Source organism: Parasteatoda tepidariorum, chromosome 9, assembly GCF_982258835.1.
Source record: "Parasteatoda tepidariorum strain Cologne lab strain chromosome 9, Ptep-v5.0, whole genome shotgun sequence".
NCBI lineage: Eukaryota > Metazoa > Arthropoda > Arachnida > Araneae > Theridiidae > Parasteatoda > Parasteatoda tepidariorum.
Window position 1 is genome coordinate 47,424,006 of NC_141763.1, and position 27,677 is coordinate 47,451,682.

At 27.0% G+C, this 27,677-nt stretch overlaps 1 protein-coding gene across 2 annotated transcripts in view; it reads right to left on the bottom strand.

Moving 5' to 3' along the window:
• Positions 1–26,586, bottom strand: part of zip (myosin heavy chain 10) — a 120,924-nt gene extending 94,338 nt beyond the window's left edge. Inside the window, exon 1 of one of the 2 annotated variants that reach the window (XM_071187215.1) lies at positions 25,921–26,586. In XM_071187215.1, the coding sequence (XP_071043316.1) occupies positions 25,921–26,280 (360 nt within the window). In that variant the 5' untranslated portion in view covers positions 26,281–26,586. The remainder of the gene's footprint in view (positions 1–25,920) is intronic. The other variant, XM_071187214.1, reaches the window with a different exon arrangement.
• Between the last annotated feature and the right edge of the window lie 1,091 nt (positions 26,587–27,677).

Consider the following 27,677-nt stretch of genomic DNA (forward strand, 5'->3'; position numbering starts at 1 on the left):
CGAAATACATGTGCATTTGATTCCATAGTGGAAATAATGTCTACAGCTTACATGGATAACAGGCATTATTTTTTAAAATTAAATGATATCAATAATGATGAACAAATATTTTCATTCATAAAAAATTATGCAACAGCTGGTTTTACAAGAAATTTCTACAAAGATAGAGCTCTAATTTTAATGAATATAATAAATAGCGATAACTGCAGTATTTTAAACTGCGCAATTAATATTGGATCAATTATAAATCAGTTGTTTAAAGTAACTCCATCAGCAATCGAAACTGGCATGTGTCCTCACTGTGGAATTTTGAAGAAAGATTATACTTTGATTGAAATTCCTTATGATGAAATTATTGAGCTATGTTTGAAAGAGTACATTGAAACCTTTGTGGAACAATATTTCTTGGATAAAAAACTGAAATGTCAGAAATTGTTCAACAGTTTCGCCAACATCACAATGAACAGACGGTACTTCAAGATATACCAGAAAAAATATTGATTCAGAAACAGCAGTATATATTAGCTGGATTCGTACAGTATATGGGACCAATCGAACACAATTCAATAGGACATTATATTTCCTTTTGCAGACGAATACGGAATTCCTGGGAAATACGAGATGATATGCTAGGTGAACGTAAACTTTTAAATGATTCATTAAATAAAAAAATTAATCCACATATTTTGGTCTATACAAATTATGAAGATTAGTCGAATTAATCTTTTTAAATACTGTTCGAATTTTTCATAAGTAGTTGTTTAATGTAGTGCACAGAAAGAAAACATATTTTCTTAATAGCTAATGATCATTTGATCGGATTTTCAATTTGATCATAAGATCAAAAGATTTCAAGGTGTTCGCTTTCTTAACAATTGAAAATTATTTAAATTGTAAAATACGAAAAAGAAAGTTTTGATATTAAATTATAAATATTAAAATATTTGTCTTTTCTGAAACTTAAATTTCAATGGGTCTACGAGACTTCGAATTGTTCAATTGTTAAAATAGTAACGAAATGATTCATGAAAGAATACCTTTTGAAAAATGTGTTAATACACGATTGGATTTACTTCTATTTCATGTGTTTTTTAGTGCTTTTAACAATCTGTCTTTATCTCATTTCATTTGTACATACTTTACATATGTTCTTACTTGTATTAGAGTAATTATTTAACACATTTATTTGGTTACAACATTGTGAAAAAAATACCTTTCTATTTGTAATTGCTAAAATTCTAATAATGATTAAGACCCGATTGTAAATAGTATTGGTAAGTTTTGTGCAGTTTGTTTGAAATTGTTTTCTCCATTGTTTTTGCATAAATTAAAGTTATGTCAGTTTGAGAATGTAATTTAATATAGTGATAAGATATGTGTTTCTATTTTGTATATAATTATTTCTATATTTTACAAAAATCAATGTTTTTAAAAATAAAATGCCTAAATGCTAATGAAGAATTCTTAGCTACTCTTAGATTTGAGAATTTAATTTAATATAGTGATAAGATATGTGTTTCTATTTTGTATATAATTATTTCTATATTTTACAAAAATCAATGTTTTTTAAAATAAAATGCCTAAATGCTAATGAAGAATTCTTAGATAGTAAAGCTAAATAATACTTGTTATTGTATGCTAATTTAATATATAACTAATTTTATGTACCATGGCTAGAGAAGAATAACTATTTACTATCTATATATATATAATATTGATGAGAGCTAATACACTACTGGAGAAAAAGGTGTTATGGTTGGTTTCTAAAATAACTTTATTGCTATGAAACTATTTCTACTCTTTTATAGAGGAAATATGTTAAATTTTATATATCATTATTGAGAAAAATGTTTTTAAACAGTATAACTACTTAATAATTGTTTTAGAAATGTTTTAGATTTACTACATCTTATTAAACTTTTATTTTTCTACTTGTAAAACAATTTTAAAATAACATTGCAGAAAATAAAGATACGATTAATGTGAACAAAACTAATACATATAGTTTTTAGCATTCCTCGTTTTTATGGATTATAATCATTGCATTTGAAGTACATAGTCATTTTGGAATTTATTTTTAAAATTTTTATATTGCAAGAAAAAGTTTTTGATCATTACTACGTTTAGATGTCAGCTATAATTAAAATATATTATACTGATATCGCTAAAAGAAAGACTGAAATAAGAATTGTCGGAAAAACTTCAAGGTCGTCATTTGTAGTCAAAAATGTTGTGCAGTTGAACGAGTTGAACGAGTGCAGTTGAAATTTGTTATTTTCCTGAATTTTGAGGACTAACTTCACGCCAGTTTTATCTTTAGGAATATGTCCAAAATAAGGGTGGTCAAAAAAAATTAAAGGGTGGTCATTTGTGGTCAAACGAGTACAATATAAAAATTGGATTTTTATATATTTTTCGAAAAAATGCGAAGTTAGCCCCCGAATTTAATTTTTGGGATTGTGTCCAAAATAAGGGTGGTCAAAAAAAATTAAAGGGTGGTCATTTGTGGTCAAAAAGTGGTCAAACGAATACAATATAAAAATTTGATTTTTATTTATTTTCATGAAAATGCGAAGTTAGCCCCCGAATTTAATTCTTGGGATTGTGTCCAAAATAAGGGTGGTCAAAAAAAATTAAAGGGTGGTCATTTGTGGTCAAAAAGTGGTCAAACGAATACAATATAAAAATTTTATTTTTATTCATTTGGCGTGAGAATGCGAAGTTAGCCCCCGAATTTAATTTTCAGGATTATGTCCAAAATAAGGGTGGTCAAAAAAATTTAAAGGGTGGTCATTTGTGGTCAAAAAGTGGTCAAACGAATACAATATAAAAATTGGATTTTTATATATTTTTCGAAAAAATGCGAAGTTAGCCTCCGAATTTAATTCTTGGGATTGTGTTCAAAATAAGGGTGGTCAAAAAAAATTAAAGGGTGGTCATTTGTGGTCAAAAAGTGGTCAAACGAATACAATATAAAAATTTGATTTTTATTCATTTGGCGTGAAAATGCGAAGTTAGCCCCCGAATTTAATTTTCAGGATTATGTCCAAAATAAGGGTGGTCAAAAAAAATTAAGGGGTGGTCATTTGTGGTCAAACGAATACAATACAGAAATTGGATTTTTAAAGATTTTTCGAAAAAATGCGAAGTTAGCCTCCGAATTTAATTTTTGGGATTGTGTCCAAAATAAGGGTGGTCAAAAAAAATTAAAGGGTGGTCATTTGTGGTCAAAAAGTGGTCAAACGAATGCAATATAAAAATTTTATTTTTATTCATTTGGCGTGAAAATGCGAAGTTAGCCCCCGAATTTAATTTTCAGGATTATGTCCAAAATAAGGGTGGTCAAAAAAATTTAAAGGGCGGTCATTTGTGGTCAAAAAGTGGTCAAACGAATACAATATAAAAATTGGATTTTTATATATTTTTCGAAAAAATGCGAAGTTAGCCTCCGAATTTAATTTTTGGGATTGTGTCCAAAATAAGGGTGGTCAAAAAAAATTAAAGGGTGGTCATTTGTGGTCAAAAAGTGGTCAAACGAATACAATATAAAAATTTGATTTTTATTCATTTGGCGTGAAAATGCGAAGTTAGCCCCCGAATTTAATTTTCAGGATTATGTCCAAAATAAGGGTGGTCAAAAAAATTTAAAGGGTGGTCATTTGTGGTCAAAAAATGGTCAAACGAATGCAGTTTGAATTTTTTATTTTCCTCATTTTCGGGGGCTATCTTCGCATAGCTTTTGCAATGGCTCCTTTAAATATATGTATATTGAAAACACATTTTTTCGAAGTTCCGTTATCCCAGCTAAACACTGAATTAAAATACTTAGTATAGATATTTTTTAAGTGTATAGTACGCGAAAATAATAATAGTAAACGGATTACCTTGAATAACTTTTGATCCTAATGATTGGGTTTTCACGTTATGGGACTCAATCGTAATGATTGAAAGGGGTGACTTCAAATGTACCAATTAATTAGTGCAGACGATATGTCAAGTTACAATATCAGATACAAAAGTATATTTTCTCTGAATAAACATACCTTTTTTTCGACGAATTAGGATTTCTTATCCTTAAACTATAAAGGGTAGCCGCAATCTGGGAAATATGGTCCAATAGTTTGGTGAGGAAAGCGGTTAAAAGTTTGGATAATTTTACTTTTTGCGTATTTCACCATATCTCGAGAACTTCTAAAGCGAATTGAAAATTTTTTGCACACAATTATAAAATTTGTTTATCCAAAAATAAAATTGAATGTAAAATATAACTTTTAGCACATATTTTTTTTTTATTATTTTATTAAATAGACGAAAAAATTATGAATTGTTAAGGTACACAAATTACATCATTTCATAGAATGTAATTTTACATGGCAAAATACAAAATTTGAGTAAAATCGATCAAACAGTTCCTAACAATCAAATTTTAAAAAAGTCATAATTTTTAAAATAAAAAAAAAATAATAATAACTGAAAAATACTAACTTTTTATACATTTATTACTTTAGTAAAAACAAATCCTGGTCTACACTATGAATATATAATCAGGGTGTTAGCAACCAATAATACCAAATAAGTCGAACATTTTTTTTCTACTCATTTCCTACAATCAATCCCCTATTAAACTCTGCCCTGACCGCTAAGATCTTTAAATTTAACTATGCAAAATGTATCCATATAAGGTAGTATATATTAATAAACACCATATCTATAAGATCGGGACCGTAGAAGGAGATGGTCAATCTTCTCTGTTAAACAGGTCGTAAGTCATATTCATATAACCAGTTATGGCGATTTAAAAGGTCCAAGAACACAAACTAACGGGTGGATGGGCCGCAAACCTCTTTTGCTCTTTTTTTTATTGCTGTAAGCAGACATTGTTCTTAATGTCTGTAAAAAGGTGTGGCAGGGCCTGCATAACTCGAAGTCTTAATGTTGTGCATGGTTTCTCTAATCTTAATGTTTTGTGAAGATTGAGGTTAGCGAGTGTTTTTGTAATCCATTTAAGGATAAGAGATTTGAGGAATTTAAATGTCAAAATTTGACAGCTAGTAAAAACAGATTAATTTCTTGTTAGCAAGTAACCAAAACATATATTTACCTGTACATAATATAGCTCGACAAATTTTAATTTGGAATTTTTTTTTTATACAAAAATTATTTCTCAGTATCGAATTTATTTTGATAGTAGAAAAAAGGTAAAATTGTTAAAATTTATGCTAATTTTTAATCGTTATTATGCATTATAAATATAATGAATAAGTAAAAAAAAAAATTATGCACAAAAGTAACACAGATTTACAATGGTTTTGAGTGCTTTAGAAAGTGATTACTGAAATACGAGATTTCCATTTCGTAATATAATATTAAAAGTTCGATATAATTGTAGCCAAATTAAAAAGGAGGTAAATATGTCACATTGATTAAATAATTCTTCTGATACAAATCGGAATTTGTAACAAAATTGTTACTCATTAAAATATAAGTTTAAAATAAATTAGAAAAACACCATTTTTTCTAGCGAATTCTCTTTTAAATGTTTACCATTTCGGAATTTTTTTTAACATAATCAATTTTATACTTTTGCGTTTCCCTCAGTAATTTGTTAATTCTAGCTTAAGTTATTATGGAATTTCTTTTTTTCTCGAAATTTATCCGAAGATACGTTTTTCTCTAACAAATCAGCGTAAAAAAAGTCATTATTGCTTCTGAATGAGAACTTAGAAGAAAAAAATTATTGAATAAATGCCTCGTTAACGAGATTTTGCCTAAATAACTGAAATTAAATTTTAGATCAGCGGAGCTTTGAGAAAATTTTGTCGGAATTACTGGTTCGCGGAATAATCACATGCCTGTTGCAAATAAATATGTTAATTTATTAACCTACAATTTCTGGTATGGCAAACGATTATGTGAGATTTGGTATTTTCACGTAGCATAACTTAAGGTTCAAGTATCGTCTGCGCAACGAAATTACTACAGAATGATCTTGATGTTCTACACAATTTGCGATCAAATATACGTACGTTGAATATCCGGAAAGCTACGAGAATGTGCTAAATCTCTCAAATTTTATAGTCGACTGTCATGCCATAAATTATAGGTCTATAAATTAATATATATATTTCAAAAATGATTTGTGCCTGATTCAATCATTTTCTTCCTTAACTCACTCGCCGTATCAAAAACAATGCATAGTGATTAGTGATGGTTACCATAGTGATGCACTAAATAGAAATAATAATAATCAAAATAAAAATTTCGTCTTCTGACAAACAAAATTTGTTGATTCGATTATAAGGAACCGAATTCAAATCAAGTAATTTGTTTCACCGATTCTCGAAAGCTTATTCATTTCATTAGAATCACTTTTAAGATTCGTTTTGCTCAATCACTGAACCTGTTTCCACGCGATCAAAAGTTTTTAGCCGGCAACTACAACTTTACAAAAGCAATAATTCAACAAATGAAGATTGTACTACCTCGTTGCACAAACTAGTTTTACCCCGCACGGCCATTTGTTATACACGAAAAAAAAATTTCCACCTTGAACAATAAATAAAGACGATAAATCATATTTCCCGAACAATAGCCTCCATGATATTAAATCAATACAACTTAATAAACATTCAACACGTTGTTACACCACAGTGTCACTTTAATTAAACCCTTTAAGAATACGTATAAACGTAAACACATCAATCACTATTAGTTGTTCCACTATGATAATGAATCCAAAAAAATATATATCCAATATAACACAAAACGCGGTTTTAATAATCAACGTTACATTAAAATTTATGAAAATTATTTTTTATTTTTGCGAAGACGTTAAATTTAGATTAAAAAATTAAGGAATTTAACATTAAATCAATACAACTTAATAAACATTCAACACGTTTTTACACCAGCGTCACTTTAATTAAACCCTTTAAGAATATGTAAAAGCGTAAACACATCCATCACTATTAGTTGTTCCACTATGGTAATGAATTAAAAAAAAATTAAATATAACACAAAACGCGGTTAATTGTTTTAATAATCAACGTTATAACAAAATTTATGAGAATTATTTTTAATTTTATTGCGAAGACGTTAAATTTAGATTAAAAAATTAAGGAATTTAACATTAAATCAATACAACTTAATAAACATTCAACACGTTTTTACACCAGCGTCACTTTAATTAAACCCTTTAAGAATATGTAAAAGCGTAAACACATCCATCACTATTAGTTGTTCCACTATGGTAATGAATTAAAAAAAAATTAAATATAACACAAAACGCGGTTAATTGTTTTAATAATCAACGTTATAACAAAATTTATGAGAATTATTTTTAATTTTATTGCGAAGACGTTAAATTTAGATTAAAAAATTAAGGAATTTAACATTAAATCAATACAACTTAATAAACATTCAACACGTTTTTACACCAGCGTCACTTTAATTAAACCCTTTAAGAATATGTAAAAGCGTAAACACATCCATCACTATTAGTTGTTCCACTATGGTAATGAATAAAAAAAAAATTAAATATAACACAAAACGCGGTTAATTGTTTTAATAATCAACGTTATAACAAAATTTATGAGAATTATTTTTAATTTTATTGCGAAGACGTTAAATTTAGATTAAAAAATTAAGGAATTTAACATTAAATCAATACAACTTAATAAACATTCAACACGTTTTTACACCAGCGTCACTTTAATTAAACCCTTTAAGAATATGTAAAAGCGTAAACACATCCATCACTATTAGTTGTTCCACTATGGTAATGAATAAAAAAAAAATTAAATATAACACAAAACGCGGTTAATTGTTTTAATAATCAACGTTATAACAAAATTTATGAGAATTATTTTTAATTTTATTGCGAAGACGTTAAATTTAGATTAAAAAATTAAGGAATTTAACATTAAATCAATACAACTTAATAAACATTCAACACGTTTTTACACCAGCGTCACTTTAATTAAACCCTTTAAGAATATGTAAAAGCGTAAACACATCCATCACTATTAGTTGTTCCACTATGGTAATGAATTAAAAAAAAATTAAATATAACACAAAACGCGGTTAATTGTTTTAATAATCAACGTTATAACAAAATTTATGAGAATTATTTTTAATTTTATTGCGAAGACGTTAAATTTAGATTAAAAAATTAAGGAATTTAACATTAAATCAATACAACTTAATAAACATTCAACACGTTTTTACACCAGCGTCACTTTAATTAAACCCTTTAAGAATATGTAAAAGCGTAAACACATCCATCACTATTAGTTGTTCCACTATGGTAATGAATAAAAAAAAAATTAAATATAACACAAAACGCGGTTAATTGTTTTAATAATCAACGTTATAACAAAATTTATGAGAATTATTTTTAATTTTATTGCGAAGACGTTAAATTTAGATTAAAAAATTAAGGAATTTAACATTAAATCAATACAACTTAATAAACATTCAACACGTTTTTACACCAGCGTCACTTTAATTAAACCCTTTAAGAATATGTAAAAGCGTAAACACATCCATCACTATTAGTTGTTCCACTATGGTAATGAATAAAAAAAAAATTAAATATAACACAAAACGCGGTTAATTGTTTTAATAATCAACGTTATAACAAAATTTATGAGAATTATTTTTAATTTTATTGCGAAGACGTTAAATTTAGATTAAAAAATTAAGGAATTTAACATTAAATCAATACAACTTAATAAACATTCAACACGTTTTTACACCAGCGTCACTTTAATTAAACCCTTTAAGAATATGTAAAAGCGTAAACACATCCATCACTATTAGTTGTTCCACTATGGTAATGAATAAAAAAAAAATTAAATATAACACAAAACGCGGTTAATTGTTTTAATAATCAACGTTATAACAAAATTTATGAGAATTATTTTTAATTTTATTGCGAAGACGTTAAATTTAGATTAAAAAATTAAGGAATTTAACATTAAATCAATACAACTTAATAAACATTCAACACGTTTTTACACCAGCGTCACTTTAATTAAACCCTTTAAGAATATGTAAAAGCGTAAACACATCCATCACTATTAGTTGTTCCACTATGGTAATGAATAAAAAAAAAATTAAATATAACACAAAACGCGGTTAATTGTTTTAATAATCAACGTTATAACAAAATTTATGAGAATTATTTTTAATTTTATTGCGAAGACGTTAAATTTAGATTAAAAAATTAAGGAATTTAACATTAAATCAATACAACTTAATAAACATTCAACACGTTTTTACACCAGCGTCACTTTAATTAAACCCTTTAAGAATATGTAAAAGCGTAAACACATCCATCACTATTAGTTGTTCCACTATGGTAATGAATAAAAAAAAAATTTCAATATAACACAAAACGCGGGGTTAATTGGTTTAATAGTCAACGTTATAACAAAATTTATGAGAATTATTTTTAATTTTATTGCGAAGACGTTAAATTTAGATTAAAATAAGGAATTTAACATATCTTTTTTTATACCCATTTATATCACTCTCGTTTAGCACCCATATTAGAGTTCAATTTAGTAGCCTTGCAATTTTGAACTCTTCCCAGAAGACACGGCTGGTCCTGGATCATTGGGACAAACTAGCTTTCGTCTTGGATTTGCTACTCGCTATCGGTGTAGTCATGACTTTTTGAAAAAGGTCTTGTGCATGTGAAATTTTAGAAAATCTATTCATTTAAAAAATTACTTAAAAAAGAAAATAAATAAAAAAAATAGGGTCCTGTTTTTGTGATTCACAAAAAAACAGAGGCCAATCCAGAGAAACAGGTTAAAAAAAAATGACAAAAAATCAAGTATTTCTAGCCAGTTTTTTTTTTTTTTTTTTTTTTTTTTTTTTTTTAAATCACAAGTAAAAGGCCTTTTAAGGAGTTGAATAAAAATTAGGACTCTGCGTCAAAAATGAAAAACATTGTGAAGAGAACTGACTGATATTAGGATTAAAAAAAAAATTTAATCAGGAAACAAGATAAGCATGAAAACCAAATTTTATATGCAGTTTAAAAAATAAAAACAAAAAGTTTAAAATTGCGACTTTTGAAAAATTACTTGAAAGAGCTTTTTTTTTTTTTTTAAATATTTATATTAATTTAAACAGATTAATCCAATCAAACTATGAAATTGATTTATGCAAATTTTAAGAAGAAAAAAAATTAAGAAAAATCTTTAAAATAGTAAGTCAAAATAGAAAAGCGCTAAAAGAAGCTAAAAACCAAATTTGTCTAACGTAAACAACTTAAATAAAAAGTTATAAACCAAAAACAAGCAAAAACGAAATTCCAAAAGATATGTATGTAACAATATATGTATGTTATAGCAAAAACAGCAGTTCATCAGGGGACACACTGTCTGCTAAATTAGTTTATCCATTATGGGGTCTCTGGGCACAGTCAGTTTTTTTCGTTAAACCACAACAGAAAGGCTCAAGTGTGTTAGTAGACAGTGTGTCCCCCAATGAAGTGCTGTTTTGGAATCTAGAATTTCGTTTTTGCTTGTTTTTGGTTTATAACTTTTTATTTAAATTGTTTAAACTGATTAATTAAGGTTTAAATTCTGAAAAATGCAACTGTTGAGAAACAATTTTAATCAAGTGCACTTTACTATAGGTAAGGGATAAATGATTATCTTACTATTGCAAAAAAAGATTTCAGCATAGCGTACAGTTTAATTTTATCACATTGATTCTTATTAAAGCAAAACAGTCTTAGAACGTTTTATACAGTCAAGTGCGTAAGTAATATATTGAGTGCTACATTAATAAAATATTATTTATCAATAAAAATTTAGAAATGGCAATAAATTATTTAAATTAGCTAATTAAGTAAATTGTATAGTTTAAATTGGCGATCAAAATAAGAGATTAAGTGTCAAGTGATATTTATGGTCATGAATAAAAATTAAAATCAAACGTTGCAAACAATGAATAAAGATAAATCATTATCTTACTAAAAAAGCCTTCATAAAAATAAACTTCAGCAAAAATTTATTTTTGCATTTTGTCTGCTATTTATCACAACATATTTAACAAGTTTTTAATTTCCACTACCAACAGAAACCATAAACCTTTGAAGTTTTACCTTAAGTTCCATAATGAGAAGAAGAAACAAATCAATAAAATTTAGCAGATAAACACGGATGCCATGTATATTTAAAAGAAAAATAATTTTTCGAAATGAGTCACATGAAAATTAATCTAACGACAGAGCATTTTGAATATTGTTCTGATATACACAGTGTTCCGTTAAAACCACCCTTACTATATATATTTTTGAAATTCATGCACCAAAAATAAAGTTAAAAAAGTACACACATTGGGGATAAAATTAATTTTTAAGCAGAGAAAAACAAAAGCCATCGAAATCCAGCAAATCACCATTGTGGAAGGAATGCTTTACATCAAATGATTTGGTTGGACATCAAAACCTGTTTCATTGCCAGAAGAGAGCGAGACGTTAAATGACTTATTAGAAACACCTTAAAGGTAATCAGATTTTGATACTTAGAAAACCAGCTTTCCTTAATAATGATGCCAGATTTCTGAAAAATTTATTTTTTATCTCTTATATCAGGGATCTGTTTAGAGAGAAATTTGGTTCCGTTAACGGACCTTTCACAAAATATCTTTTCATAAAAACGGACCCTTCACAAAATAATTTAACTTAAAAACGGACCCTTCACAAAATAATTTATCTTTTAATCAGACCCTTCACAAATTTGTTTATCTTCATTATTGTTTTGTTAATCGAATAAACCCTTCCCAGAAAGAGGGGCAGGGGGAGAAAGACAGATGTAAACAAACTAAGTTCTGTCTTCGGCAGACGCTTCTTCCTTTATTCGTCCGAAATGAATATTCTGCGTTCAGCAGTATAGGCTAAATACCAAATATTTGTATGTTGCATCTCTAATTTAGTAGCAGCAATTGTTGTTTATTTTGAAATTTTAATTTTTTTTTAATTACAATTTTACAGTGTTGAGCATAATCTTGTATCTCTTTACAATTTAAAAACTCATTGAAAAAGTTTTTTGCGGTAACAGGACCTTATTTGCACAAATTCACAAAAGCAGGACCCTGGTTGAAAGAATGTGACATAACGTTTATTTTATATTCACAAATTACCAGTAATTTTTACACAATTTTACAAAAACAGACCCTTCTCAAAATGTCTGGACACACCCCTGTATACATTTAACACTAAAATTTAAATAATGAGTTGAGAAACATCGAGGGAAACCTTTTTCAGATACAATGTTGTTTTTTTGAAGTATTTTATATTTATGGTATACCGATCTGAAAACATTCTTAAATCAAGCTCAAAGAATATCTGCAAATACAAGTAGGATCCCACTACCCTCTTGTATCTCCCAGTACTTCTGACTCTTGTGTCCCCAGCAAGAGCTCACAGTCAGTTTCCGCCCCACGTTGAACGTGAAAGAATTCGCGATAGCATTCGAAAAATAAAAAATATATAAGGCCAAAATATACAGTTCAGGTCACGCACCTGCCTACTGCTTTGGGATTATCAGATATATTCTAAAAAAATATGAGCCCAAGATTTCTGCAGTAAGTTTTCGAGAAAGTTCCTACCACCTACAAAAAGAATTTTATATTTGCTGTAAAGAATTGATGTGAAAGCCAACTCTACACGCGTGGAACTGTAGTTAAAACAAAATATTTGGAAGGGGAAAAAAAAATACTAAAGCTAGATACACATAATATTCAAAATAAATTCACCAACATCGCATTCAATGTTCTTAAATCTATTTTGCATAATTTTATATAATACGATAGAATTTTAAATAAACTGCTATTACTATGAATTTACGAAAATTGCAGAACAGATAAGAGCACGATTTACCAAAATAATTGTAGAGCAGATTAGAGCACGATTTACGAAAATAATTCCACACAGCAGAGATGGCAAATCAATGGCACGCGTGCTACTAGAAGACACGAGGCAAATATTTTGGTGGCAAGCAATGAGTACATATTAAATTACTTTTACTCACTGATATTCACTAATAAAATAAAAAATCCAAAATTACCCTCCATTGATAGTCGTAAATTCAAAATTGGGAACACTGTTCAACGCCGGTTATAAAATAAAATAAAGAGTGCTTAAATATCTAAATGGATATTAACTAAGTAGTAACTTGAAAAAACATTTAAAACTTCCACACAAAAAACACTTAAAAGATTTTTTTTTAAAAATTCAATTGTCATTGGTAAGTAAGTGATAACATTTTATCCACACCGACAGCGAAGATCAGAAAGGAAACAGCTTCTCTAAATATTTGATTGCACATAACAGAATTCTTCTTAATAGGTCACTGATCCGGAAATTGAACCTCAAAAAAAAAATTACATTGCATCTTGTAATTTGCACCGCAAATCAACAGTTAAAGGGAAATTCACACAATTGAGCTGACTATGGAAGTGGTTCCCAAACAGCGTGTCGCGACGTACAAAAATGTCGCCTTACTTCGCCAAGTGTGCTGCGACCATACTACAATTAAGAAAACCCAAAAAAAAATGAGAAAGTGGTGGCAAATTTATTCTGATTGCGGTGGGCAATCGCTTCAGATACGAGATCAATTTTTAAAACTTATCAAGAATATCAAACACACAGCATAGAAATACAGAAAATGAAGAATTTGTGGTAATCTATGCAATTGAATAAATCTTTCTATTGAAATAAATCTTTCAATTCAAAAATTACTCCTAAACAAACTAAAATATTCACTTTTCAAATAATTACATTGTTATGAATGCAGTAAAACTCCTCAAAATCAGTCGAATAGTTCCTGAATAACCGATTTTTTTTTCTAAAGTATTTAAAAACTATTCTCAGGAACTATTCGACCAATTCGTTCAAATATTGTTTTTTGCCATGAAAAAATACATTCTTAAAATGATGTAAGAGTTTGTTTACCTTACATTTAAAAAAAATTGTCGACTATATAATATACTTTGCATGGATTTTTTAGATTAACAAATTGTGTGTAAAAAGCTTTTTATTCGCTTAAAACGTTCTCGAAATATTGTAAAATAGGCAAAAAATAACAAATTTTTACCCCTCTCTCGACCATACTATTGGGACCATATTTTCCAAAAACGGCTACCCCTATATTATAAGGGTTAGCTTCCGTCTAGAGAAAAAGTACGTTTGTTCAGAGAAAGTACGTTTTTGTTTTTGATTATTAAAATATCGTCTGGACTTATTACTTATCATATTAGAGCTGTTAGAATTGAGGCCTTTAAGCAATTAGAATTGAGTCCTAGAACGTGAAGATCTGATTACTAGATTAAAAGTTATTCTGGGTAATCCGTTAATTTTTTTTTATATATATAAATTTTTATTTATTTATTTATTTATTTTTTTATTTTTTTTTTTTTTTTTGCACTGTACATAATTTAATGTCACAAGAACTTGAAGCCATTTACATGAAGGTAAACCCCTGAAGAAGTGCATTGTTAGAAGAAAACCCGGACTGATGATGGTGCTAGTTGTAATTTAAGATGCCACCCACCCCCCAAAAAAATCACGTTTTAATGAATGGTACTCCTAAGAAAGGTTAAACTTCGTAAAATTAGAGAAATGTTATTTTATTTTTGTCCATTAAATAATCTTACCTTTGTTGCAATGTATTGCTTTTAGTGCAAGTAATAATTTTTCTCCCCCAAGAAAAAAAAATGCGTAAAATTACTAATGTTTGAAAGGATAGAAGTGAAAAAATCTTTTACTGCTATTATTCTGCTTTGGCGGAGGAATAAATCAAAAGATAGGCCATTTAAGACAAGTCTAAAATCAATATTACGATAGTGTCGTAATTTTATCAGCACTCCATCATTCCTATTAGTCACTCTTAAGAAATTTTTTTAAGAAACTCTTGATACATTTACGCTGATAAGGCACATACTTCATCGATGAAAGTTCACAACATCTTTCCATGTCAAATAAATAAAAAAATTATAATAACAACGAAATGATCTACATATTACGCACGAACACCCTATCGACTTGTGTCTTTCATCATGTCGTGTAAAACGTTGCCTGAAATAATTCTCCAGTAAGAAAATTTTTGCTCCGCTTTCAACTGATAAAATTCTAATTTGGTTTGCTGCTTTACCAGACGTTTGGACAGAAATAATTCATAATCTTGAAATTATAATAAGTTCGTATGAGGTGCCAATAATATCAAACGATAAATATAAGAATTAAGTTAATGCTCATATTTATCGTTTGATATTCTTAATATCGTTTGATATTCTTAATATCGTTTGATATTCTTAATATCGTTTGATATTCTTTAATGCCATTAACAATATGCAGTTTGGCTCGTCATTTTGGATCCACTTCAGAGGGATCAGGCTTTCATAACTAGTAGTTCATTAAGGATTTAAACAGAAACTAGAAAGATTTAAATTATGTAATCTCTTAATAAGTAATTTATTTTTACCTAAAGTTTATTTGAATCGAATTCGTCTAAAGTACAAAATATCATTCTTAATGCATCAACCAAAATCGCAACTTAAGAGCCTTGAGTATGTTAAGCAAATTTCTAGTGAACTTCAAAAAATCAGCTTCAAAATGCAGAGAAAAGCTGAAAGACTGTTGAAAACATAACTGTTCGTGTGGTAATTGCCCTACAAGCAGGGTAGTTGACGATCTTGAGTTATAGACGGTTTTAGTTTGCTCTTAAATCTAAAAAAAGTAGTGTTTTCAAATTATAGCTTTATTTTACTAAAATATTAGACTAATGTACATTTACATTTGTCGAATTGATTTCATTTAAATTCAAAACTTTCCAGAAAAAAAATTTATCTATCTATATATACACTGTAAATCAGGGGTGACCAAACTATAGCGAGTGCAAAGCGTGGCAGAGAGGATGATTACAAGTGGCGGTCCAGTCTCAGTTCTGATAATACGAGAATCCTATCTCATTTTTTAAAAGTAAATTTACCGATCGAAAGCCACAGTTAATTGTGTATGTTAATTAAGATGCAAAAAATAATATTGAACATTGGTAATTTTAAAAAAGTAGTCTAAGAAACGTGGTCATTGAAAAAAAAATTCAGACGAAGTCAAGCATTTAAAAAATATTTTCAAACATAAATGCATACAAAAATTCATTTTATCGTGAAAATTAGATAAACATATTTTCTTTAATATTGAATAACATTGTAATCCCTCAATAGTTCTATTGAATACAGAATATAAGTATTAAAAAATATAACCCATCCGCCAACTACGTTCCTTAATTATTTACCAAGGCTAAGAATTTATAACGTTCGAATATGGCTAAATTAATGGAATCTTAAAGACATTTCAGCTATATCGGCATATATTTTTTTAAAAAAAAATCATTACTTCAAGATGGTGACATAAATACGGCTTATCAATTAAAATAATTATTACATCTTAAAACTATGAATTGAAATAACTATTACGAGTTAAACTGTGTCCACGTGTTCAGTGTTTACTCACAAAAAAAACTTGGCATTTCACATTTGCACTTATAATACAGCCCTTCCTTAAAAATAAATAACAGAGTCAAATAAAGATCTCTATTACGATTTCAACAGAATTGCAAGTCACCTCACAACTTGTTCGAAGTAAATGCACCTCAATTCAAATGAATTCAGGAAGAAATGACCTTTGTCCATATTAGGTATGTGGGCGGACATCAAGATTTTGGAAGGAAGAAAAAAAAAAAGGGATGTTCTCTCTTCCATTAAAAGGCAACGGTCTCCTACTTTACACAATACATCATCGCCGCTCCACTTTAGCTAAAAAAAAGATCACACTATTTTATTTATTAATCTCTAGAGTGGAAGGCGCCAAACCTATCGGTCGAAGCGGAGCTTATTTTATAACTAAATGGCTAAAAAAAAAATAATAATAATAGAGTCAAAGCACTTAAAAGCTGGTTGCGATTTCAATTCTGAAAAACTCTTAGTTAGATACTTTCCGTACCAAATAGATATTTAAGACATAGCGTTTTAGTTCTTTCAATTAAAAATAAATATTTTAATCGCATTTAATTAAACACACACTTAAGAGTTCACATTACTTTACGGAAGAGCAAAAATTGATTGGAATTCTTTTTATCTTCCCGAAGTTAACACAAAAAATATTTATAATAAATTCAGTTAGAAAAATCATGTCATGAGTATTCTCAGTTAGATAGAGTTGATTCGCTGTTAAATCTAATGGAATAAAAGCTGAAAGCAACTATACTGAGCGAAGCTCACATGAATTTAAGCATTTAAAGCAGTGTTTCCCAAAGTGTGGTACGCGTACCCCCAGGGGTACGGGAACAGTTTAGCGGGGATACGCGTTCTTATGCGAAATATCTTGCAACAAACGAAAATTTCAAAATTTTTTATTTAAAAACAAAGCTATCCATGAAAATTTACGATTACGTATTTTTCTATTGGCTATTTTTTGCTGAGTCTTTTTTTATAGTAAAAAATACACTCTTTTTATTAGTGGTACACAGCGTTACGAAATATTTGGAAAGGGTACCCAAAAGTCATAAGTTTGGGAAACACTTATTTAAGGTAACGAAATCAAACGATGCCATTAGCAAGAACAGACTTTACAGTGCTCAATGGATTTTTTTTTTTTTTTTAACCTTAGACAAATTATAACAATAAATAAATCGCATCTCAACTTTAACCCGTAAATGTGTATATCTTATTCGTCAATAAGTATGTACTACTCTTTTTAAGTGGAAGAAAAAAAAGTTAGTAAGAATTTACTTTCTATTTTCAATCTCCTCTTTATAAGGAAGCCGGAAACAGTCCAGCAATGGCAGTAGGCGCTGCAGATTATTAATAGCATTTGCAGATTTTCATTTAAATTTTCTTTTCACTTTTAAAAAAACAAACAATAAGAAAGAAATTGTTGAAACTCGTTTTTTCGAACATCTCTGAGCTTATTTCGAAGAAAAATTTAAAAAATGGATTGAGATGAAAGAACAAAAGGTAAACACGCAAAGAAAGAAAAATTAAAGAATTTCTTTTTTCTGTTACTTGATTACAGGTTTTATTGTAACGAAATTTTTCGTTTTTTTCCGTCCTTTTTTTGATTCAATGTACAAAATTTAACTTAGGTTTAAACAATAAGTTTTTATGTACAATTTTAAGAACTTTACATTTGCAAAAGTTGCTAATTGCATGTAAAGCTGGATTTATATTATAATAATAATTATAATAGCCTCTGTCTAACTGCGTTAATGTCGCAGACAAATTTTGATTTATGAAGTAGCAATGCAAATCCACTAAGTGAATTCAGCTGACGAGTGTAGAACAAATGAAATTAACGCAAGCAGAACTATTTAAAAACAAAGCTAGAAGGAGCGTAAAAAATCGCATCAAAAATTAAAGTAAGAATGATATCCTCGTATTTGCCTTTAAAATGTAAACTTACGCAATTTTAATATAATTCTTACATGAATTTTTATTTAACATGAACTTTTATAGCACTTAATAAAACAGCGCATGAATTAATATTACTTTGAAAACAATCTTAAATTATATATTTCTTAACTTTAAAAGAAATGCTAAAAAACATTCGAAAATCGGTTTTATTTAAGAACTAATAAAAACAACACTACACGAGTTTGAGAGCAATTTCATGCTAGAAAGTCTATTTATGTGAAGGATATTGGTACATCCAAGACGGATTAGCATTACTGCGGTGATCACATGACTAGTTGCATCAAAGAATTTTCAATGTAATCTTAAGCATCCCTTTCTACTTGCTTAATATTTTCACGGAATCTCAGATCTAATTCGTCAATCATACTCTATTATTACAGAGAAAGTTACTAGCTCGATTAAATACACCAAGTTACTTATACGGAACTTTTGTTTACAGTGAAGCATTGTACAAAATTACCCTATCATAAACAACTTTCCATCGTAGATTCCATAGTTGTGAATCACAAGGGAGAAAGAAAGAAAAAAACACGTAAACCGTGTGTGTTAACACAGCTGTTCAGCAAAGACGGGGCTATATTGAATTTGTCTTACTGCAACAGCAAATATATTCTGCAACATCAAATATTAAAGTTACAAGACTCACTGTTATAATATGAAAATCGACATTAAAATGTAAAATTCCTACTAAATTCAGCTGTATTCAGACAAATTCATCTCTATAGATATTTCTGACATCGTGGTTTAGTAAGAAATTTGAAATCTTGAAATCCGAAGAAACAATTGAGAAACTAAATTCGAAAATTTCAAGAGGTAATCATTTCTAAAATTGATATAATTTAACCAAAATCTGGTATATGTGTTGAATAGTTTGCCAAGTGGGATTTTATCCTAAAATAACACTTTGCTTACTCTCTCTCTCTCTCTAATATATATATATATATATATATATATATATATATATATATATATATATATATATATATATATATATATATATATATATATATATATATATATATATATATATATATATATATATAAATATATATATAAATATATATATAAATATATATATATAAATATATATATAAATATATATATATAAATATATATATAAATATATATATATAAATATATATATATATATATATATAAATATATATATATATATATATATATAAATATATATATATATATAAATATATATATATATATATATATAAATATATATATATATATATATATATAAATATATATATATATATATATAAATATATATATATATATATATATATAAATATAAATATATATATATATATATATAAATATATATATATATATAAATATAAATATATATATATATATATATAAATATATATATATATATATATAAATATATATATATATATATATAAATATATATATATATATATATAAATATATATATATATAATATATATATATATATATATATATATATATATATATATATATATATATATATATATATATATATATATATATATATATATATATATATATATATATATATATATATATATATATATATATATAAATATATATATATATATATATATAAATATATATATATATATATATATATATAAATATATATATAAATATATATATAAATATATATATAAATATATATATAAATATATATATATATATATATATATATATATATATATATATATATATATATATCCCTTTACAAATTTGTCTATTTTCATTATTGTTTTTTTAATCGAATAAACCCTTCCCGGGGGGGGGGAGAAAGACGGTTGGAGACAAACTAAATTTGCCGAAGTTTAAATTCCAAATGTAGTATTTTTAGAAAATATGTCTACTTTTACAAACATCGTGCACGCATTCTTATTAATATTAAATCATTTTTTTTTTGTAAATTAATAATTGATCAATTTATATGCATTTATTGCATATAAATTGATATGCATTTATTTATTTGCATTTACTTATTAATTTATATTACTTTTGCATTTTACTTATTGCATTTATTTATATGCATTTTAATTTATATGCATTATTATTCATAAAATTATTTAATAGAATATTATGCAAATAAAAATTAATTTTTGGCAATTTTTTAAATAAAATATAAATTTGGGAATTGTTTAAGTTTACTTAATGCGCATAACACATTGAAAGTGATACATTACTAAGTTGTGTTATTTAAAATATGTCAATTGAAATTATTAAAAATGTGCGTGATTTTGCTTCCATTATTCGTCCGAAATGAATATTCTGTGTCGAGCAGTATAGGCTAAATACCAAATAACAGGACCCTATTTGCACAAATTCACAAAAGCAGGACCCCGGTTGAAAGAATAAGACTTAGCGCTCATTTTATATTCACAAATTATGAATAGTTTTTTCACAATTTTACAAAAACAGGACCTTTCACAAATTGTCTGGACAGACCCCTGGAAACAAATTTTGAAACTTTCAAGAGGTAATGATTTCTAAAATATAAGTCGATTTTTATTATTTTAAAATAAATCAGAACTTGAAAATTAATTTGAGACTCTGTATGTGTATGAAAAAACTAAATAAAATAGTCACATTAAAATATTTGTTTACTGTCGATTTAAAAAAGTAAAATCCTCCAAACTTAATGCTTATAGCAATGAATCTTAAGTGAATAATGGATTTTATTCCCGACATGAGCTGTTTCAAGATTTTGCGTAATAGAATAATTACGTTGAAGCAGAATCTTATTCCTTTTTAGGGGTAGCAAAACTATTCATGAGATTTGACCTTGGAATTTACTGTTTCGGAACGATAAAAACGACATCGCTTGAATTTAAATTAGTGGGAGCGACAAAAGATCCTCTGTACTCCTTCAAAAAATGAAAAATATTAAGATTTAGTATTTTTATAGAAAACATAAATACGTTGCATAACTAGTAACTAGATGATTGAAATGTGCAATACACAAATAGAATACAGATCTTATTATAACAGTTAATACGTTATTGTCATCTATGAACAATCTATTCAAATAGACATGAGAACATAATACTCGCCTTTTTATCCTTACTCAAAAGACAAGGGAACTCTTAAAAATCTGGATAAAATCCCGTTCTCACTCTGAGAGGGATTAATCCGTATTTTTGGAAAGGAAAACTTTGAAAGTTTTCTATATAGGCTAATCTATATAATCCGTGTGCAGCTAAGAATAATTTATGCGAATTGAATGTAAAGTTTAAGCACAAGGTAAGCATCACCGGGATTCGAAACAGAATACTTATTTATAAATGAATTTAAACTATTAAAATTTAACTTAACAAGAAAAAAAATTACAACTTTCGAATGATATATTTTTGAAACAATACCCCAAATATTCTCTTAATAATAAATCAACAATAGTAAAGAAATCACAATATTCGGTACCCAAAAATTTGTTATAGACGTTAACGTTGTAATCAATTACAACGTATCGCAAATTTTAAATGTTTAATTGTAAAATAAATTAATTACATTTAATACATTACATAGTCAATACAGGACATAGTTAAAACATTTTATTTCCTAAAATAAGTTTAATAATTAAATGAAAAAAAAATTAATTTAAGAAAATCAATTTCTATAAACATGCAATGCTTTAAGTTAAGATCAGAAAATTAAAAAATAATAATAATGTTCCACGAAATAGCAAACAAAAAGTCAAACGATTCTTTAAAAAAAACTCAAAGCGGTTCATAAAAAAGTCAAACGAAATTAAACTACATTTATTTTTAATTGAAACTATAACTAATTGATCAGCCTTTATTACCCGAATCGAATCGTGTGTTTCATAAAACATGTCAATTGTCATAATGCATACGATCACTTTAAGCACAGGAAACTGCAACTTAGAACATTTTTACAGTCTTACAAAGAAAAACACTTCTATTTCTTCCCCTTTGCAACTCCAAACGTCAAATTTTTTACAGTTAACCGTTCCCATCGCAACCTATGAAATACTGTTATGAAAGATTTATTATCCTTGACACATCATATTAATCTCTCAAACATAACATCCATCGCTTAATACAAATAACTGAAACAGTGGAGCTAGAAGGAGAATATTGCGTTTAAAAAAAACGAAAGATGAATAATGAATGAAAAATACTAATGCAAGAAAGAAAAAAAAAAGCATTACTAGAAAGAACAGTTTCTTTATATAACACCAAGAACCGAAGTTCATTCAGAAATTTTATTCAAGACCCAGAGAGGGTCTAAGAATAGATATACCCTTACTCACATTCGTTTGTTTACATATGGAACATTCACGGTTCGAACTCAAGGGATTACCAAGGGCAAGGAACGAACATTTTCAACATACATATTTCAACATTTTTACTTCTCACTTAAAGTGAAGCTATAAATTTTCAGGAGAATTTGACGGTATGAAATAATTTATTTTTTAAACTTAAAACATGATAAAAATAAAAAATAGGGGAGGGGGGATTCCATTAAATAAAATTTAAATACAACATTAACTCTCTTATGGCTTTATTTGAAAATAAAAAATTAACATAAGAAATAAGTTTTAAATCTGAAATTAGTATCTTACATTAAAAACTAATTATAATATAGCATGCATCAGAAATCGGTAAAAAACCATGAAAAACTTGGGATAATTTTCTTTAATTCATCATGTATATGAATTTTTATTAATTTATATAAAACATTAAATTAAGGTATGGATAAATAAAATATTAACTTATAAACAAATGTTAATATATTATTATCAATGATCAGAGTACAAATTACTATTTTGTGCAAGAAAGAAAGATTTTATATATACATATTTAATTGCTTCATCTAATCTGAAAGCTGTCATCCTCTCAAAGTTTTAAACAGACTGAATGAAATCTTAATTTAGCGCTATTAGTTTCCAGATTACTTAAAAAATGTTCTTTGTTTGAAGAGCTGGAATTGGTTATACTGCGATAAATTTACACAATATTACTAACTCAAAGTAAAATAAAAAAAATCTAATTTTATTATAAACTTACTTGGATATCTCATATACATTTTAGCATCAAATTTAAATGTATTAAAAAATTCAAATTTATAGCACAAAATTTAAAGAATATAATAGTAATAATACCATGTCCTCAGAGTTTTAAAAATAATTCTAAATACTGTATAATGCTGATAATAGTTCTTTGAGATATGACTATTGAAAAAAAAAAATTCACAAATAGTAAAACCAGTAGCTTTTGTGCTAAAACAAATTATAATAAGCGATATTTGGTGGCATTGTATAGATTTAAAAAGACATTCAACATCGCTTAAGCGACAAAAAAATAAAAATGATTATGAATTAAATATATTGGCATGAAGATTTTTCAAATTTAATGAAACTGATAATGCCTAAGTATTTATGAAAGTTTTATATTACAAACACATAGATTACAGTTAAAATACATATACTCAACTTCCGCTTAAAAAAATAAAAGTAAAAAATTTTAACAAAATCATTAAAATAACTCTAAAAATAAGCTTTTTTTTAATAAATAAACCAAGTTTTAAAATTATTACTGTGATAATAAACCTTAAAATAATATCGCTATCTATATAAATTTATTGAATAGAATTGGAAATAGAACTATTCCAATGATAGTCATAATTTTAAACTTTTGGAGGTTTTTGACCTTTCATTTCAACAAAATTCTTTATTTGCCATATTTTTTAGCAAAAATAAGAAATCCATACTTTTACTGAGTATTTCTTTTTTTTTTTTTTTTTTTTTTTTTTAACAAATTACACTCTAAATATTGCAAGTCTTCCATCCTTTTAAACATTTTTACATCTTTAAAGATTCTTAGGTAATACACACATTATACTATTTAAATGAAACATTCTGTCGTGTATTGTAGATGGAGCATTGAAATAGGAGATTGAAATATCATTGCCAAAGCTAGATAATGCAATTATATAATAAAGACTTCATTTAAAAATATAAACAATAACCAATATTAAAAATGTCTTCTTTTTAATCAAGCTAATTTGTCATTCTTAAAAACTTAAACTAGCATTAAAACTTAAGCAACTAATTTCAGAGAATAAAAACTTACAAACTTTGAGAATGAATACTAATTTACTGTTTAATGCATGACAATACTTAGCAAGACTATTATGGTGAACGTCAAAAAACATATTCTGTATTTTTTTATAATTTTTTTTATTTAGATAAAATTTTAGAAATGCAAGAAAAATTTCGCAAAAAAATTTACATATTTTTTAAATTGTATATTTAACCTTCAGTCTAATAAATAACATACCTACTAAAAAATTAACTAAAAAAGATAAAAAAATTCTTGAAATTTATAAATTAATATAATAAATACAAACTAGCAGTTAGTATTTAGGTGTGGTTAAATACATATTAAATCTTTATTAAAAGAATGTTTTTCATTAAACCATTCATTATTGTAAGCGTTAATGATTACAATATGACAAACTAAACAATGAAGTTATGACATCTGAAAATTTAATGATCTAAAGATGTTATATTTGCAATATTTTGTTAGAACCTGTAATTATACATTAAGTTCACATATGAGCAATTTAAGTTTCAAGCTTTGCATCAAGATGGATTTAGGAGCATTAAAGGCAAAGAATTAACTTTTAAATTGACATCACTGTTTCACTTCCCCCAAAATTATATAAAATGACATAACAAATGAATGTATTGTTTTTTTTCAGTAGATATCATTTTTCTAGAAGTTCACATTACTAAAAGCAGTCACCTTATATTATGAAGGTGGTATATAAAAAAAAATAATTTATCATATACAATAATGCATTTTTAAAATTAACAATAATTTTTTTTCTTTTTAAAATTATTAACATAGATTTAATAAATTGGGCATAGCAGTTACCAGTACAGTTTTATATCATTTTTGATCAACAGCAACAATTAGCTATTAAAAATTGATTCATTGTTATATGGTGTAAACAAAATGATATATCTAATTCTAATTTAATCATAAACTTGCAAAATGTGTTGCATCTTTTTTTAGAATTAAAGACTAACTTATCATTTAACAATTTTACATAAATAATCAATTTATCGCAACAATTTTGACAGTTTGAAATAATTAATTTATCCTAAATATATATTTTTAAAATAGACGTGTGTTTTTACACGTTTTTTTCCATTACATACTTCAATATTTATTATAGTGAACAAAACAGACATTGAAAATTTGACGGCTTGAGATTGTTTACTTAACATTAGAAGAAATAGAATATCAAACTTTGCAGCAAGGAAGATCTATATTAATCATTTAAATCTTTATTATTTTTTCGAAACTGATAAACTATTATGAGTAACATAAAAAAAAATCGATAGATTTATGCCTGACACAGAGCAAAGGGTCTACTTACATATATGAGTCCAGAATAGTATCGGTCCTTCAAGTTGTACAAAACTGATGCCTCATTCAGACAGGTCAATTCAGCCATATCTTCAACTTTATTAAATCTTGGTGGATTCATTTTTTGAACATCATCTTTATTCACTAACATTCTTTTCCCAGTTTCAGCTACCTCAACTTCCAGCTCGTCCTTTTTTTCGGCCGCAATACTCGCCGCAACAAATCCTTGAGATTCGTGGGGTACCCATATCAATTTTTTCGATGTCCACTCTGCCTGTTTCGATGGGTCATTGACAAAATTCCTATCCACAATCAGATATTTTAACTCTGGATTTGCTTGGACATCCAGCATGCTTGCCGAATCCGCCATCTTGAGCCGGTGGTTGAAAACACAAAATTCAAAAAATTACAATATTTACTTAATTCTGCAGTTTTTAAATGGAACAGAAATACAACTTAGGTGGCCAACGAACAATGCATGTCGTTACCTAAAGATGACAGATATGTTGAAGGAGTACAATAGACTAAAAAAATTACTGTTACAGACCCCGCGAACTAACCACTCCAAACTCTGATGTTTGATTGGTGCGAAAGCTGAAAAAGCGGTTTTCCATCTAAAGCCTCTCATGAATAGGGTTGCAGCCAACCGGGCGTGTTTCCGCCGCCAATTGCGCTTAAAAGTGAAGCCAAAACTAATGAAAAATAGGTTTCTTTTCAACTTTCGCTTTATTTGTTTTGAAATGCTTAGAGTGCCTTATAGGGTTGTGTGTTACTTGAAAGTTATTAGCATAAGTAAAAAACAAGTGTGTTTCTGTTTTAGTTGGTAATATTGAGTAATGTTGTATTTTCGAAATCCTGTTTTTTGTAAATGCAATTTATCATTGGTATAAGAATTTATCTTAAAAATAGTTGAGTGTATGTTAAAAAATTTCTGCTCTTTTTAAAAAAAAAAAAAAAAAGATAATAGAAAAGTTAATTTATTTTTTACAATTATAGTTATAGTTTTTATCACTTATATTTCACATAGTAATTTTTTTACTCAGTGCAAAACTTTATTAATTTTATTATTAATGTAACTAAGCGAGTTAACAAACTTTGTTATATAATTATTTTCAGTAAATGTTATAATTCTTAAATTAATCACACCAATTTAGTTTAACTAATTTATTTTCGTTCATTCTAAATTGTTTTAAGAAAGATTAACAATTGCCGAGATGAGAAAAAAGAAATAATTTTCAATAATCGACATTATTTACAAAATTTTCAATAATTTTTTTTTTCCAATCGATTTTATTAGTGGTGATGGTATTATTAGTTAAATGTTATCTCACCACATGTACTTTATCACTTGTATGCATTTATATATATCATATTATGGAAAAATATTTCTGCTATACAAAGACTATTTAATTAATATTGTTATTGCTACTTGCTACTACCGTTATTGTAACAACAATATAAAATCAATTGTTTGAGCTTTTCACAGCCACGGCATACTAGAAAAAGTAATAGTTTATAATTTTGGAATAATATATTTCCTGTTTTTGTTTCTTCATTTTTTTTCAATTATTTTTATTCCATTTTTATTATAAAACTCAGTGGCCCCCATCCTCCCCAAGCTCTTGGGCGCGTTCTTGGGCAAATTCTAAATCCCCCCCAAAACTATTCGTTTTATTTAGTGTAAAAATTCTCCCCCCAAGCTTTAAGTGGGCGCGTCGTGCGCCCACCGTCCCCCCTGATAAAACTAGTGGCTTTCTGCTAATTTCT